The following is a 17,431-nucleotide window of genomic DNA, read 5'->3' as shown; positions in this document are numbered from 1 at the left end:
CACTCTTTCACAAGGAAATTCATTGCAGCTTCTGACACCAAAGGTAGTAATGTGAACTTTCTGCATAGGAAATCCATGGGTTTACGTAAATTTTATTTGTGACTAGGAAGGCAATTATTATCCAATACATTAGTCAGATTCAAAATCCCTTATAATTCATTAAAGCCCTATATTTTGCTGTATGTTAATAGCTGTGATGCTTGTTATATGGAAAAGTCATGTTAACTAGTTGCTGAAGATTCTAGAGAAATTCATACTGAGAGAGCTCTTAGTGGTTCATTACTGTTAATGAAGGATAAATATTGAAGAAGAGGAGAAGTTTCTGGGACATATGTTCTGTTGGTCAGGATTTCCCAGTGTGTATGTCTGCTTGAGGAAGATTGTAGATGTTTTCCAGAATTAAGATCTCTTTTCCATAACACTTTTCCATAAGTGCTCATAACTTACTACTTATGAAAATGCTGTAAGACTGTTAAATGCTCCAAGATTTTATAACAGGTATGTTTACCTGAGCTGAACATGTTGGAATTCCAGATCAGTAAAGAACACATGTATATATTATATATTTACATAGAATTGATATGTATAATAAATTCAGTGATGATGAATAGAAAAGCAACTGTGTAATCATACAAAACCAGACATTGTGTCTAACCCATGTCTTTATTTGTCATCCTCTTTCAGCAGCACAAGTAAACATGCTTAAGACTGACTTCCTTGCTGCATGATAGTGAACTGACAGCTTGTGTGTTGGGTTCCTTTGGGACCCCAGTGTTCTGTCTCATTTCAAATTAGGTCAATATAAGCCAATATGTAATAGATTTGTATCAGAAGATACAGGAAAATATTTACCAAGAGAGATGAAGTTATTGTTGTATAAATGTATCCTTTCCAACTGTTTGGATGAACAGCTGATTAAAGTATACAAAGACAAAAACACAAAGACTGCAGTAGTCACTTCATTTGCCTTGGGTGTGAGTCATCTTTTAAAATCTCACTATGTGTTGCAGTAGGGCAAGATCATTTAACCATATGCAGGCTGGTGTAACTCTAGCACAAGTTAAAATAGCAGAATTGGTATTACTTTTCCTTTCCGTTCCATTCCATTATTGCAGATCTGGGCATGAGTCTACAGTATGTGGTTCCTGAGCTTTCTTAAGACCAAGATCATTTAGAACTAGAGTTACCAGTCCTGAAGTCACCTCTGTAATTTATGTTGAACAAATAGTTGCTTATTCCAAATCCCCCCCAGCCACTTAAAGATAAAAATAGTTATGTGCAATTTATTACTAGTCGCACAATAAACTGTGGCCAAGGCAAACCTTCAGAACCTTAGCTGTCAAAAGTCAACTGAGTGTCAGGATAGACAAAAGAAGCAGTATTTCTTACCATATTTAGGTTTAAATTGTAACAGAAGGAAGCTCCAGGACACAAGGACATACCCATGGACAGTAGTTTGGTCCTGGAATGATTCACCCAGAGAGACTGAGGAATCTCCATCCTTAGAGAAGTCCAAACCTTGACTGGACAAGGCTCTGAGAAATCAGGCCTAACTTAGAGGTTAGTGTGACTTTTAACAGGAGATTGGATCAGATGATCTCTAAAAGTTGCTTACATCCTGAAGGTTTCTATGATTTTACAAGCATATTAAATGTTTAATGAGTGTTACAGTTCCCATCTGAAAACTGTCAAAAATTTGCAAACTTGTCAAGAAATCTGCCAATTTCTAAGCCATTTTTCTGTTGGAAAATAATGAGCTTACTATTGTTCTTGTCCTATGGAGGCAGATTTAAGTTAATCTTTCTCTGAAACATGCAGATGAACATTATCAGAGCTCACTGGAAGGTTTTATTATGTCGTTAGAAACAACAGTGAAGTTTACTAAAAATGAATGAAGAGAAGCAAAAATCCTTGATTACCTCTTCTCCATGGTAATTATAGAACAAGTTTATTGAGGTGGTGCTCCTAAGTGCTACATAATTCTGGTCTGTTGTGTTAGGCACACAGCAAAAGATGCTTTCTGCAGTTCTGCACTGCTTTCTTTTCTAATTAAGTATAATTTTTCCTTTAATACTCAAATGATGTGTTTGGTCACACATATCCTGATGAAAATCAAGCAGAGTGCAAGCAATAGAAATTTAGATGCAAGGTGTATTTCAAGATTCTTTTTAGACTTGGGTCTGTCAGAACTGGTTAGCAATTTGTGGGGGTGTGATTTGCGGGCTGAAGAGCTGTTAATTTTTTTTAAGGATTTGGCTTTTAAAAATAAAAGTCTTTATCAGAACATTTTCCTTCTGCAAATTTGTGGTGATTTTCTGTTAGAAATAGAAACATACTAAATTTTACAGAGTAACCATCGATACCTGTAACAAAAAATTATTCTCTAAAACCAGACTCAGGTTACAGTTATATTCTCCCTCATCCTAATTTTGCTATATTTAGTACAGTAAGAGCCTGAAATGTAATACTTAAGTTCTACATTCATCTACTTTATAAAGCAATAGACCACGTTCGTTTCAGGTTTCAGCAGCTCCCCTTAAACAGATTCAAGGCTTTTAAAAGGCATAATTTGGGAACAGAGGAAGGTCAGTGTACAGTCATGTGCTCTCTTCTGTGCTTTGAGTAACAACGCTTGAGAACAGGGACACAACTGTACCTTTTCCTAGTTGACAAAACAATTTTATGTCTACTTCTCTATTGGAAAGTATGAAAAATGCACTGTAAAGTTCACTACATTTAAAGGAAAACAAATTTGAGGAGACTGAAGTGTGCAAGGTAGTTAAGTGAGTTCCTCTCACCTCTGAAAATATCATGTGATGAGTAAAAAGCATTTGGACTGAAAAACTTGCAGCTCTACATGTGCATCATACCCCATTCATGCTGTGGTTTTACCCTCAAAATCATGTCACAGTGACTCAGCAATAGTTCCTGACTTAAAAATTGTTCATGAAAAAACCATTAGGTTTATTCTTATATTCCTGCCTTGCAAGATTTGCTTTTTTTTTTTTTTTTAAGTAGAGAGATTAATTTGTTTCACATTTAAAAGAAATTAATTCCTAATCTAATTTGCTTCCTTGGAAAAAATGACTTTACAATTTATCTATTACAAAGACAACTGAAAAATGTATTTTTCTATCAGGAGTGAGTTTACAGGGTGAACGAAACCAAGGCAATCTACACCTCAGCTTTTTCTATCCTGCAGGTACCAGTCCTGGGGACAAACAGGAGGAGGCTCTCAAGGCAGGTTAAAAATGAGCATAACTTAGAAGGAGGAGATGAAGGTATCCAGGCTCTGTGCTCTGCAGTTACCTGGACGAGGGCAGAAATCCCTGGCTGAGGGGAGTAAGGAATGCAGCCCAACAGCTGCGCCAGGAGGTGGCTGCATCCCGGCTCTGGCCACGAGAGCTGGCCGGGGATGGGTCACCAGAGCCGGGCGAGTGGCCTGCAGGAGCCACGGTTGCTATTCTGGCTCGGTGGCTGTAGCAGGCAGCTATGGAGACAGAGTGGAAGTCATGTGCCCTGACCACATTATAGGAGTGGATTAAATTCCTTCTCCTATTTCATATGCCAGATCATTTGGGCTTTATGGAAACTTAATCCTGTATGTATTTTTCTGGTTTATGTCCTAGTGTATTATAAGACACCATGAAATTTAGCTCAGATGCTTCCTTTGCACAAGAATTATCACAGTAGTTTTAAAATACAGCTTTTTAACATCCTTATAGGTAAAAAAAAAAAGTTTTTCTTGGGTGGCATCTTGGGTGGCATATGCCTTTTACTTGCAGTGATGTGCTGTTGTTCTGCAAACCTTGTCTATCTTTGTAATGTCTCCTCCAGGGTGTCGATGATGTGGAATTTTCTTGATTATCTTCAAAGATAGTGTGGAGGATAATGCAGCGTTTAAAATCGACTGGAGATAGTTAAACAAACAAAAATGGTGGAAAGTTTAGGGAAATAACAGCTGAGAGAAGGTAATGAGGGCTGGGCATGTTCATGCAGAGGGTAGCACAACTGAGGAGAGAAATTACCACTTATCACAAAATGTGAAGGAACATTACAGAGCAGGCCAGAATCATTTAATTTCATCAGTAATCAATGGCAGAATGAGAAATTATGTGTGGTGGGGAAAGTATTTTTAAAATTAAACACTAAGAGACTTTTTTTACCAATAAGCAATAAGACAGTCCAGGAAGGCATGTTTTGTAATCACTGTCATTGAAAACGCTCAGGTCTAGGCTTGATATCTGTCTATCAAAGATGCTGTCAGGATAATGATAATTTTCCTGGTATTAGAAGGAAAAAATGTAGTAGCCTATTAGTTTTCTTCAACCCAAGTAATTACAGTATTTGTTTGCATACGATATTTGCAAACAAAATGCACTTAATGGTGTGTTTTTCGTTGTTCATTTTTGGCGTTTTTTGAAGTGAAGACTTGACAGATCCTCTGCTTTTGTGCCAGGAATTCTGCAGGCATATTTACTGTCTTTTAAAACGAGTTACTCTGTTGTTACCTTAGGATCCAATCTAAATAAAAGCATAGGAATGAGAGAAATGTTAATGTATTTGATGCTGTAAAGTTATCAGAGAGAAACATGAAATCATAAGCCAAATTTTCAGATTCTCATTTCATCTTTTTAAGCATGTGATATGAAAGCACCCTATAGCATATAATCTCTTCTCTGCTGTATCACTGAAACAGGGTAAAATGGCAATAAAATCTTTATTGAGGGCATCGCTTCATTGGGAACTTAAATATTTGCCTAATTTTAAGAATAGAATCCTTTAAAACTCTTACAGCTGAGCAGGTACACAAGAATTTTGGCTGGTTAATCATAAATTTCTGAATAAAGGTTTCTGGTATCCAGATTAGAAGCATCTTGGGTTTTTTACAAGTTTAGGGATTTAATTTTCTAGTGTTTCCAATAATATGCAAAATAAATGAATGTGTTTGTTCTCTTATATTCTCTGAAATCAGAGTCTTCCCTCTGCTTTCGTGTGATTTTGAACTAAACCTGTTCTGTGTGAAGGGTGCCAAGAGTTTGTACATGGGTTAGAGACAGTAGCATGATCATGGCCTGCATTTGGGATTGGTAAAAATAATCTTAGGAAAGCTAGGAAATGTTCTGCAATTGGAGTGTCTGTATTTTATTATTTTAGCTGAAAATATCTCTTGCAAAAGTGGAAATTATTTACACATTATTCTAGAGGTAGGAAAATCTGGGAAAATGTGAACAGCTACCAGTTTCTCACTGATGGTAGTGAGACTGTGCAGTTATACCTGGCAAAAGGTTATGTTAAGCACATCATACTTGGATTTTGGTGGGTAATAAACAAAGCTGCTGGTTTTCCTTACCTTAGTGCAGAACACTTGAACTGTTTGTTTTGTGAGCTGTCCTTGAAACCTGGTGTTGTTTTAAAACTTTGACTTTTGCCATTTCAGAATGGAATGGAGTCGTACTTAGGCCTTTTAGGTGGATTATTCATTGGTCTTACTATGTGACAGTGTTTATAAATGGCAGTTTCACAAATAATTAGGAATTGGAACAAAAGCCCATCAGGCTCTGACATCTGTTGCACATAATGCCCATAAAGGTGTATTCAATCAAATAAGTTAGCATAAAACCTGAATTTATTTATTAAAATATTTTGTTGAAAGAATCCCATTGAGATGCAATGTGTCATTTCCAAGGGTATCCTGGGATACTGGCCAAGATATGACACTTAAGGAATGTTATTGAGAGCAGCATGCTTTGATGTCTCATTTATTTTGCAGTTGAATTTTCTTTTTATTTTTTTCTTTGTTATACGAAAATAGGTTGCTGAGAGAATTGTTTATTCCAGAGAAGTTGTCCTGATAGTATTCTCTGGTTAGCAGTACAAATTGCTACTTTACAAGTAGGTATAAATTGTGTTTTGAAAGTGCATGTATATGGGTTTACTACCACTTCTTAGTCCATTTTTACGCTGGTCTGATGATTAACCAAACATATGCTTCCTGCTTTATGGTGTCATGAACAACTTCCTGCTGCAGTTCAGTTTACTGAAACCAACCTTCCTTTAGATTTTGTCTAAAGTAACATTTATTTTCTTAAGCATAAGTGGCTCACCACTTTTTTCTGGGTTTATTTAGTATTAAATATTTACGTTGTATTGGAGAAAGCATTCAAATTTCATCAGAATACAGAAGTCTTTTAGACATCTCTAATTATCTATTGCCAAATCCACTTTATCTGTGATTAGTATGAAAGGGTGAATGTTTTTGTCAGGAGCTTATAGCTTTGCTTTTGTAATAGGCTGCATTTTAAGCAGCCAGTTGGATTGGTGTTGGCTTTTGAAAGATGCAAAATGCTTTGAAGGAAGACTTAAATGAGCCAGTAAAGATTGTGCAAGCACACACATTTAATCTCAGGACTATCTGCATTGTAGTTAAAGCTCTGGGAAACTAAAGGAATTGCTCTGGAGAATAATCAAAGGGCACAGCTTTATTACATCTCTGTTCCGAAAACGAAGGGGCTGTTTTCTCTGGCTTAAGGACCTGGGTGCTGTGCTGATAAAAGGAAGAACACAGCGCTTTGGAGACCACATTAGAAGTTTTCAGGATGTGTCCAGCTGTGAAATGGATGGTTAATTTGAATACAGAAGTGACACAGGATCTATATACAATTTTTTCTTATGGACATCAAAAATAATTTTGAAATAAGATGAAGTAGGCCCTCTTGAAGGTCGACTCCTCCCAAAGAATTGCTTTTGAGTGTTGGCTCTCTAACAAGTTTAGGTGGTTTTTGATTATCACTTTAAAATTGAAAGCACAGTCATTTTAGATTCAAACAAGAAAAGGACACATGTTTACAAACGTGAACGTGGTTTTGTGGAGACCTTACAGCACCTTCCAGGATCTGAAGGGGGCCCACAGAGAAGCCAGAGAGAGACTCTCTGTCAGGAGCTGTCGTGATAGGACAAGGAGTAATGGGTACAGATTGAAAGAGGGAAAATTTAGGTTAGCTATTAGGAAGAAATTTTTTACTGTGACCGTGGTGAGACACTGGAACAGGTTGCCCAGGGAGGTTGTAGGTGCCCCAACCCTGGAAGTGTTCAAAGCCAGGTTGGATAATACCTTGAGCAACCTGGTCTGGTGAGATGTGTCCCTGCCCGTGGCAGAGGGGGTTGGGAGTAGAGGATCTTTAAGGCCCATTCCAACCCCTTAGCATTTTATGAACGTACTTTAATCCTGATCTGGGGTGTTTCTCGAACATAATAGTTTAAAAAGACTAGATGGAATTATAGTCTTGACATGGCAAACTATGAATAATCAATTTGTCAACCTTCTATGAACAAAGAAAGCCAAATTAATATAAGATCAAGAAGAAAAATTTATACTTCAAAGCTAAAACAATTATGGGACTTCTAAATTATTTATTTATATATTTTCTTACTAACTTTTCATCTAGTATGATTCATAAATCTTGACATTTTCTCCTTTATGAGCATTGTGGGCAAAAATATGAAATATATGTTTTATATTCACATGCTCTCCAGCAGAGATGAATGCATCTCTAAATACTTCTGTGGTTGCACACTACATTTGATTATTTTCTTCTGATTGTATCAAAGGGATTTTTAAAACCAAATATCTGTTGAGAGTCGAGGGGATTGATTAAATCACTTACTTGCTTTTATTCCTGCATGCTATTTTTGTGTCTCCTTTTGGAATCTGCCATTTCTTTGTCTTCTTTGAGAATGAAAACTGAAATACTGCAGGCTCTGTATTAGTGGTATTGAAGGGGTTTTGATAGTTTGTTTTGGTTTGTTTATTGTGTTTTTTTAAAAATCATACATCATTAGTTCCTAAAGTCTCCCCCATGGAGCTGAGATCATTGTTTGTAGGCAGCACTTACTGGTATTACAGGCTTTAAACTAATTTTGAGATACTTTTTAACCTTTAAAAGTAGGTGAAAGTAGCTGAGGTTAATAGCTGAGAAGTCCTGGCTTTCAACATTGTCAGTCTTTTTTTAGGTGCTTTATCTTCCATTATTCATTTCTGATCAGAGTTTGTGTGTGTCACACATATGCCCATGCTTGACACAAGCAGCTCCTGAGTTGCTCTTACAAGGATTTAAGAAAGGTCAACTTCTTTGCCTGTGTTACCTCATCAATTACTTAACATATTAGCATTTTAGTTATTAGTACAAGATTGTCATTGAAAGTCCTCATCTCCAGCCTTGAGAGTCTTAGCTCAATGACAGAAGTACAGGAGAGCCTTGTCCTTGTCTTTGTGATTGCTATACTGTGGGGATTTTCTAAAATTATTTTTTAGTTTTACAAATTCACATTTGTAAAGTCAGCATTAAAGCCACACCTAAGAATAAAGAAAGACTGAATCAATCTTTATTTAGTAAAGGATTTTGAAAATTTGTCTCATGAAAAGCAGTTAGTAAGTGTCAGCAGTTGCATGTGGATTAACTATAGCCCAGGTTAACAACTGTCAAATCATGAAGACAGATTACCAAATTGATGACTACAAGGCAAAATTGCATGACTACCTGAAAAAAATAAACTATAACAAAAAGCAAAAAAACCCCAAACCTTTGGACAAAAAAAATAACCCCAAAAAACCACCAAAAAATCAACAAAGCCCCCTAATCCCAAAAACCTTCTTTCAAGTATTGGAGCTCTAGAAGTACATATTTAAGAAGCTGTGGCAAAGTTTATTTGCTGATCTCAGTTGCTAGGATGTATTTCAAAAGAATTAACTTTTCATGGTCCATATGTGTGTGTGCACATTTTAACAGGATGTCAGTTTTCATCTGTCCCCTACCTCAGAACTGCTGTGGTCAAATGCTGCATGTCTTGCGTTGCTCCATGAAACACCACCTTCCTTTCTCAGGTTTGAGAGTGTGAAGTTGTAGTATTTCTAACTAAATGTCTGCTGAGCTGGAATATCACAAAGCATCAGTTACTGTGATTTCAGTAAATACAAAGCTGTACTGTGTTGGGGGAAGGAAAAATGTGGAAGTAGTTTTCTATGGCACACAATGGAGTCATTTTCTGAACTCTTCTAAGAGGTGTTTTCAGCTGTAGAGGTTGTATTCCGGTGCATATTTTCTCTTTTGATAAGGGTCTTAGAGGAGGAATTAAGGTTCTGCACTCTTTATGTTGCAGTATCCTTGGGTCAGCTGTCTGTAATTTCTGCACATTGACTTAGACAGTTTAGGGAAGTCAAATATCCATCAGAGGATCCTAATACCTATTTCAGTCAGGGCTTTTTTGAAGTTTAAATGGTTAAATGCTACATGACAGCCTTGACTGAATAGTTGGAATCCCTTTCAGAAAACATCGTGTTATGGGCCAAGACCAGACACACTTCAACTGCAAACTTTGAGTACGACAACAGCTTAAGTACAGGTTAAATGCTCTTTGTATGTGACATTTTAGGTTCACATCTTTCTTAAAATGTTTTTAAGCTACTCTTAATGTTCCTGTATTTATAGAAAGAACAATATTCTACGTCATTGCACAGTAAGCTGTTTACATGCATGATTTCTTTGGGAAAAACTACTGTAATTATAGTAGTGATTTATTTCATCTGTAAAGGGAAGCTACTGCAGCTACTGCAGTGAGAAGTTGAGCTACTGCATTGGGAAGTTGAGCATGAGGCTGGGCTGAAGGCTGAGTAGGTCTGTGGTCTTCAGCAGCTCCGAAGTGTGTCTGCACACACCCTGTCATCTCTTAGTAAGTTCTTTTTCTGTTTGGTTGTCGTCCCTAATGCAGCTACTGGCAGATGTGTGGAGGAGCCAAGTCTCCTTCATTGATCAGTGGCATTTACATTCCTGACCTCTCCTTTTACACCTCTGATTTCCCTCAGAGTCAGCTGTGGGAGGATTAGCCAGCAAAGATACACACCTGTGGAATATGCTAAAAGTGGTAATCTGCCGCACAAAATGTAAAGATTAGCGGGTCTAAGCTGAGACAGTGTTTCCTTAGTGCAGAGGTGTTATAGCTTGTTTTAAGGCATGGATGGAAGCTTGGGATTTATCATGATCCTTTTATATCAGTGTATTCTTTTCCTTTGTAAAATATAACAAAAAAGTGGTCTTGTGCTGCTGTTTGAGACATGGGTGCGTGAAGCCTTTTGCTGCATTAGGACCTTTGATATCCATTTTAGGTTAAATTCTTGTCTAGGATTACTATCTCTTTTAGGAAATGTGGCTGAGCTTTTTTTCTTTTCTAGTGCTTCTGTATGTTTTTTCCCAAATGTGCAGCTTTGGCTTAATTTCTTTTCTGTATCTTTTAGTTGCAGAGATTCTCATGAAAGTCCTTGTGGATGTTTTAATTTTTTACGTTATGTGTTTACTCCTCACTTTAAAGCTGTGTATATAATACCCTAAAATAGGTCTGGTTGTAATCTTTTGAAGGGAATTGCCTTGAAACATCAAATACCTCTGTAATACCCCATGGTATGGTACCACTGAAAGATGTACTTGGACCTACTAATGGATTTGTAGTAGGTTTTTTTTGGTAGCCTGTATCATCCATAAAAATAGCAATCTCAAACTAATTTTGTAGTGAATTCTTTGTATGGTGGTTTAAAACTCTGGAAGATAAGTACTTTCCTCATAGGCCAGACCAAACATCTGAACCCACACATTTGGGTCATTATAAGGAAACCCATTGAAAATGGGAGTGAAGCTCCTCCACTTAGCTCAGTTGAACTGTCTTGCTCTAACTTTGTGTAATACTCAGATAACTGTCCTGAATGCAGCCCTCAGTGGGTTTTCAGAAGTTACAGACCTGGTGACCTGTGGAAATATTTCATGTTATGTTGTTTCTTGTGAACAAAGAAACAGCAAATGGCATTCCCAGTGTTACACCCCTCCTAAGAAGGTAAAATTCTGAACTTTCTCCTCCATGACTCTCCAGCTCTGACAGGAAATAATAGAACTTGTGTGTTGTGGTTTGTTAAAAAATGTAAATTTCTGTTCCAAATTGTTTGTCAGTCTCTCAGAAAATTAGAAGTAATTAAATAGAAAGTTCTACAGATTTGTGCCATTTCTGTACCCTCTCATCTCAAGATGGTGTGAGAAGCAGACAATTGTAATAACTTGCTGCTACTCCTTTCCAGCTAATTTGATCTTGTTCCTTAATTCTGACAGATTGTTTTTAATTTTCCCATCTGTTCCATAAAAATCTCAAGTGATTGACTCCTAGGAAAAAATAATGTCTAATAGCTGAGCCATTTTTAATGAGTTAGTATGAGTTATTTAATGAGACGTGCTGAAGAAGGCAAGCCAAAGGAAAGATTGGGCCTGGGGTGGTGGATGTAAAGAAAGGTAAAGGGCAACCATCTGCTTCAGGAAGCTTCCACTCTCCTCTTCATCAGCAGTTTTAGGCTGCTGCTCTCTCCAGTTTCAGGCAGTGCCCATGGACAAAACAACAAAGGTTCAGTAGCAGTAATTCCTTTTTCCCTTTTATTTAGTGCAGTGTCTGCCCTCAGACAGTACCGCTTTGGGGAGAGGAACAGTCGTGAAAAGGAAAAAAAACTCAAAGAATAAAAGAATAATATTTAAGTAACCTTAAAAATGTTGTGGTCTGTGGTTTAACTTCATTTCTTCCAGCAACCTACACAGACTCCCAGGTATTTCGGAAAGAACCCCAGTGCCAGTAAACAGAGTGAATGTTCTCCTCCGGCCTCTCCGAAGGCTAAAACCTTTGCTTTAAAATTGCCTGCAAATGGCATATCCCAGGGCAGGAAGCCATCAATATGCAGTACAGGTCTTTGAGAATAGCAACCATGAATATAAATGCTAACATCTGGACTTCTCCCTTCTGTTTTGGTTTTTATATATTATTATAATAAACATTAACATTATTTTTAATAATCATCAGATAGCATTTTCTTTGGCAGCTTGAGACTTCATTATTAAATCAAATAGTGAGAATAAATATACAGTTCTTTTACAAGGAAAGTTGAAAGTTTGACTCAATCCTACAAATATGCCATTGTGAGTCTAATCTATTGTAGAGTTCATAGAATAATGAATTAACGTCTCGATTGCATACAGTGAGGCAGAACAAATGAGAGAATGCTGCCATGGTAATGAGCAAAATATACACTTGGGGTTTTTTTGGCAGTGGGCTACCAGCTAAGGAGGAAAACTTTTGTCTGCATTTTCTTAAAATAGTAAAACCTGAGAGTGTGTTAAGCAAGCAGAGAACATCAGTACTCTACACATCCAGAGCATGTCCAAATACTCAGGCTGTCAGGTGTCCCCATGACATTTATTGCAAGCAACCATGAACCACTGAATGTAACAGTTGAAGTTACTAGTTTAAATTTGTACAAAATCGTACTTGGATGGTGTCTGGTTTGAAACCTGAGCTCAGCAAGTAGCTACAGATAGGAGATGCTCTGTGCTTGTACAGAACTCACTGGCTCTGATTGAGACTAGACTGTGCCTGAGGTTTTGACTATCCTAATTTGAGACTGATATAAGGGAACATATGTTTTCATTTGCAAGGGTTTTTTGCTATCTAGTATCAATATTCTTAGACTGAAAGAGAGGGTAGTGGTGGTGTTCCTGTTGGGAAGAAGGAATTGATTGGTGCTTATTTTCATACCACAAGACAAAAGTGACTTAATTTTGAGTAAATTCTCATGGGCTTTGGGAACATGACCCATTATCTATCCCTCTAGATGGATTTTGGACAAGAACCTTGTTGGGTTGTGGCTTTAGTAATAAATCTTACATGTATTTATAGAGTTGCAATTAAATTCACAAGATGTAAGTTTAATAGTTCTGCATTAATCCTTCGTAAAGCGTTGATCTTTTGGTTTTTTATTTTCCTCCTCAGTGTGTCAATCCTGATCTTTAATACTTCTCGGCAGTGCTTTGTTGTGGTGAAGCAGTTCCGCCCAGGTAATCCTCTTTTTTAGATTTACTTTTGCTCTCTAGTGAAGCAAGCTTTTAAGGGTTTAGCAGTTAAAAGTTGGTGCATCTGTGGTGATAAAATCTTTGTTCTATATTCTGTTTCTTTGTATGATAGCCCATCCTTTTCAGTCAGTCAGAATTTCTAACCAGGGAAATTTCCATTACAGATGAAACAAATGATCAGGGTAGTCTTATATTTTGCTTTTGGGCTGGTTATTGTCCTCTTTTGGATGAAATTACAAACAGCTCTACAATGATCGTGCAAGAAATTGCTTTAATTTGAAGTTCCTTCTTGACCTACTTGTACAGAAGCACAGTATTTTTCTTTTTGTTTTGTCTGAAATATTCTTTTTATTTTTACTGTCTTGTTGTGCATTGTATAGTTGGGAATTTAAAATGAGGGAGATTCAGGACTGTATGCTTTTTCCTCAGTATGTGGACAGCTTCATTTTACCAGTTATTAATTTAGGTTAATATACTTATTTGTTTTTTTTCTGAGTTTTTGTATCAGTTATTTTAACTCAAAGCAGTATTTACTTTCTGGAAGTTAAAAAGGAAATGCATATTCTCTGCATGTTAATTAAAAGAAATCAGAAGGTATTTCACTGACTGTTGCTAAGAGACCGTTTCGAGACTGCTCATGGTAGACTTTAGAGGAAACTTTCTAGGGTAGTGTCACACTGCCCCTTCTTACCGACAGTGATTACAGCCTCTGCAGTGCTGTGCAGCAGTGTTACACTGACAGTGCATCCTTCTCATGAAGTGCTAATTGCCTTGTATAAAGTGTTTGTTTATCTGTTCAGCACTAATCCACTGTCTTTTATTTGCCAGCGAATAAAGGGTTCCTGTAGCTGTTGCTCTCTTTGAGGCAGTTTTCGGGAGAAGCCTTCGTATGTGTACACATATATATTAATTTATATATATATGTGCTGAGCAGCAACACATTCATTGCATTATCTGTATGGAAGTGTCAAATCAGCCTCAAAAGAGTGGACTGTTTGTGGAGTTAAACCATTCCAGAGGCTGGAGCTGCTCAGGCACCTGGCCTTAGGCACAGTGGTCAGTCAGACACCCCACAGCAGCTCAGTCATCACAATCATGCCCTGACATTACTCACGTCCCTATATTTATAATTATATCTCCATTCCATGGTTATTGTCTGCCCTGGTGCCTGTTCCACAAAGCAAAGACAAAGGCTGAGGCTTTTCTCATTGCCAGATCCTACCAGGATCCCACCAGGAAGGAGATCACTCATTGCTGTGAGTGAACAGCTGCCGCTCGCTCTCCAGGCACGTCCCCTGCACGTGTGCTGGTGCCATGTGTGCTCGTCCTTCCCTAGGCTGTGCTGTCGGGAGCAGCTTTTCCCACTGATGTCTGTGGTGCTTGTAAAGGCACTCATCCCTCCCTGCCCTTACATTCCCACCCCATTCCCTTTGGCAGCAGCAGCCCTTATGCAGCCACAGCAGAATGGCTGCAGACAGGAGGTCTGAGGATCAGGCAGCTGAAGGAGTTCATGCTGATTTGAGGGGTGGCAGGAGCACACAACCAGTGAGGCAAACAGTGTGCTCTGAGCTTAGATCATCTTGAATGATCATGAAATCACACATTTGGGAGGAGCAGAGAGAAGAAAGTTAAACGTGTATCTCTGTATATGTTCCTCACCCATGACTAATTTGCAAAGGTATTCGTCAATGCTTATTTTGGTAGGCAATTGACCACACATTTTCAAATATAATAAAATGATATATTCCTGGGAAGGGCTGGAATTAGGACCTATGAGCATGTACTCTGGTTTATTCACTGTAAGTATAATGACCTTTCAATGGATTGTGATGTTTGTTTTTCCACTGACTTAAAGTAAACAGTATCAAAGATTTGAATCATAAGCCCTGTTCTGTTTCAGGACATACGGAACACCAGTGCAGTCAGAAGTTAGAGAGGAGCCAGCACCTTCCCCAGACAGCCAGACCCCATTGGCTCCTTAGTCCCTACTGCTGTTTTCTTCTGTTTAGGGGTAGCAAACAAGTCCCTATATGTATCACCCACAAAGGCTGCTTTGAGTAACAGTAGTGATCTTATTTGCTCAGTTTGGTTGAGCCATCTATCCTTTGTCCCACCTTACAGAAAGGAAGGTGAGAACATCAGTTCTACTGGAGTTTCCGCTCTGAGGCTTCTTACAGCTGAGTGGCTCCAGGGTAATTAGTTCAGATGTGGATTCCACCACTTCCTTAGGAAGCCTTTTCCAATGCTTGCCAACCCTTTCTTTTGTCATTCTTCCTGATGTGCAACCAGAAGCTCCTCTGGGCACAGGTTGATTCCTCGCCATGCTGCCTCTCATGGCCGTGTCCATCTGGCGATGAAGGAGATTGCTCAGCAATGAGGAAGTGGCAGTTCCTGGCCAAGGAAGCATAGGAAGACAAGGGAACAGTGGGACAAGTGGCTGGGTGACTGTGCTGGAGCTTCTGGATTCTGCTTTCCAAACTCTTTCTGGATTTGCCGCAAGATGACAACCTGTGATGAGGAAGAGGAGAGGTTTCCCTCTGAAGAGTGTGCATTAGCCAGTAGGTCACACACTGCTTTTCCATCCGGTTTTTTATCAACCTGTGCATCACTTGTGCAGTCAGATTTGCACCTTCAAGAGAGGTATGGGAGATTCTCTGTTCCCTGATATTAGCAGGCAGCTTGGCTTTCTAGGCTTTGCTTATCTTAGAGAGAGAAATTGAGTTTGAACCTTTGCAAGCCAGGTGATACTAAATTCATAATCAGACTCCTTGGTGAATGCTCTAATACTTGGGCTCTTAAAGAAGTGGCTGGTACTGCTTCTTTTCTTCCTTATCTACAGAGAAAAGCTGTTCCTGGGCTTGAAGTGTGGGCATATCATGGGACTTTGCTCTGAAGAGGACTGCTGGATTACGTCCTTCTGGGAGTGTAGGTTTTGATCTGCGTAGAGCCCAGTTGTGCTGAGGGAGAAGGAGAACGGCAGGTGCCTGATGGAATGACAGGATGGATTTCAGGGATACAAAAGACTTTTACACTTTTAGGTCACATATTTCATATTTCTGTACCCCACACTCTTACCTGCATTGTTTTAATGCCCAAAGCCTTTAATGAGATGTATGTGTTGTTCCTTTGTTTAATTATCTGATACGGGTATGTCAGTACTGAAAAAGAAATAAAACTTTCAGAGGATTTGGCTCGTCACAGAGAAATCTTGGATGTGGTTGTCATTTATGGTAATTTTCCTAGCTTTTAGAAGTTTTTGGAATAATGACAATAGACACCCTTCAAGGAGCTGTCCCTTAGAGCTGGCAGGGAATAATTTTTTTTCTGGCTTCATGCTGTGCTTTAAAAAGAAAACTGAGCTCTAAGTCATGTCTCTCAAGTAAGAAATGGAAACTCCTATCTGTACCTGTTTGAATCTCAAAGACCTGGATGTAACCCAAGACAAGCAGCTTTGAAAGTTTTGACTTCTGGGGAAAGATTAGATTTTGGATATTGGACTGATCTGACATCTCCCTTTCAAGTGCTGGTCTTGCTATTCTACACTTCTGAGGTGTCAAAACAAGCATTGCAGAAGGAGCCCAGGCACAGATTTCTGGGGTGTAGACTCTGCCTCAGAGACCAAGTGCTTAAGAAGTCACTGTGGTACTTCACTGTTATGCAACATTTCTCTAGAGACCTTTTTTTAAGAAATACCGAGCTAATCCAGTACCTGGAAGGACAAAAAGTTTCCTATTAAACCTGAGTTCTTTTATATCAATTCTGCAAGATTTAGAATGGGAAATAAAAGAGAAACTAATTTGAAAACCATGTTATGTGTATGTGAAATATGCATGTAAAATATTTTAATGGAATAAAAACAGGTTCAAAGTTTAAAATAGTTTCATTCAAGATGGTTTATAACACTCTCTTGGAAACCTTTCATGAAAAGCAAGGGGACAGACATAAGGAAATTTCAAGGAACAAACAAGTGGAATTATACCTGTATATTAAATTTAAAATTATCTGGAGTTGTCTGTCAGTAGGGATTCTTCGTGTGTTGACATCCAGTCCTGCAGTTCTCACTCAGGCAAAACTTCTGTTGACATCAGTGGGAGGTTTTGCTTAAATAAGGACTAAAATCTGACATTGGCACTTTCTTTAGGAGTGCATTACAGTGGCAGCTGTTTGTAGATTAATTCAAGAAGTCTTTTTCAGACTCCACACAGGAATCTGTGCAAGGAACTATATGTTCAAAAGAGGATTTTTTTTTTCCAAACAAACATACATGCTTTTCATACCCTTTCTAAATAACAGCTGAGTTGACAGGCTGAAAGACTCATCATTGTGCACATGGTACTTTATGTGCAACCCAACTTTCATGCAAGATAACTGCATAGTTTAAATTAAGTCCCGATATCCGCATTGCCCAACAAATGGAAGCTGTATGGTGCTTCTGGCACTTAAATTTCTTGGATGAACTAGCTCCCCTTTTCAATTTTTTTTTATTTTAAGGTGTGCAGGAA

The 17,431-nt window shown here is 38.2% G+C and overlaps 1 protein-coding gene across 1 annotated transcript in view; it reads left to right on the top strand.

Moving 5' to 3' along the window:
- The window catches only part of NUDT14 (nudix hydrolase 14), a 45,976-nt gene that overhangs the window by 15,121 nt on the left and 13,424 nt on the right, over positions 1-17,431 (top strand). Inside the window, exon 3 of the mRNA XM_008637259.2 lies at positions 12,850-12,914. Coding sequence (XP_008635481.2) covers positions 12,850-12,914 — 65 coding nt within the window. The remainder of the gene's footprint in view (positions 1-12,849; positions 12,915-17,431) is intronic.

This window comes from Corvus brachyrhynchos, unplaced genomic scaffold (assembly GCF_000691975.1).
Source record: "Corvus brachyrhynchos isolate BGI_N302 unplaced genomic scaffold, ASM69197v1 scaffold245, whole genome shotgun sequence".
NCBI lineage: Eukaryota > Metazoa > Chordata > Aves > Passeriformes > Corvidae > Corvus > Corvus brachyrhynchos.
The sequence above is the reverse complement of the archived record's forward strand: the minus strand, read 5'-3'. Positions and strand labels throughout refer to the sequence as shown.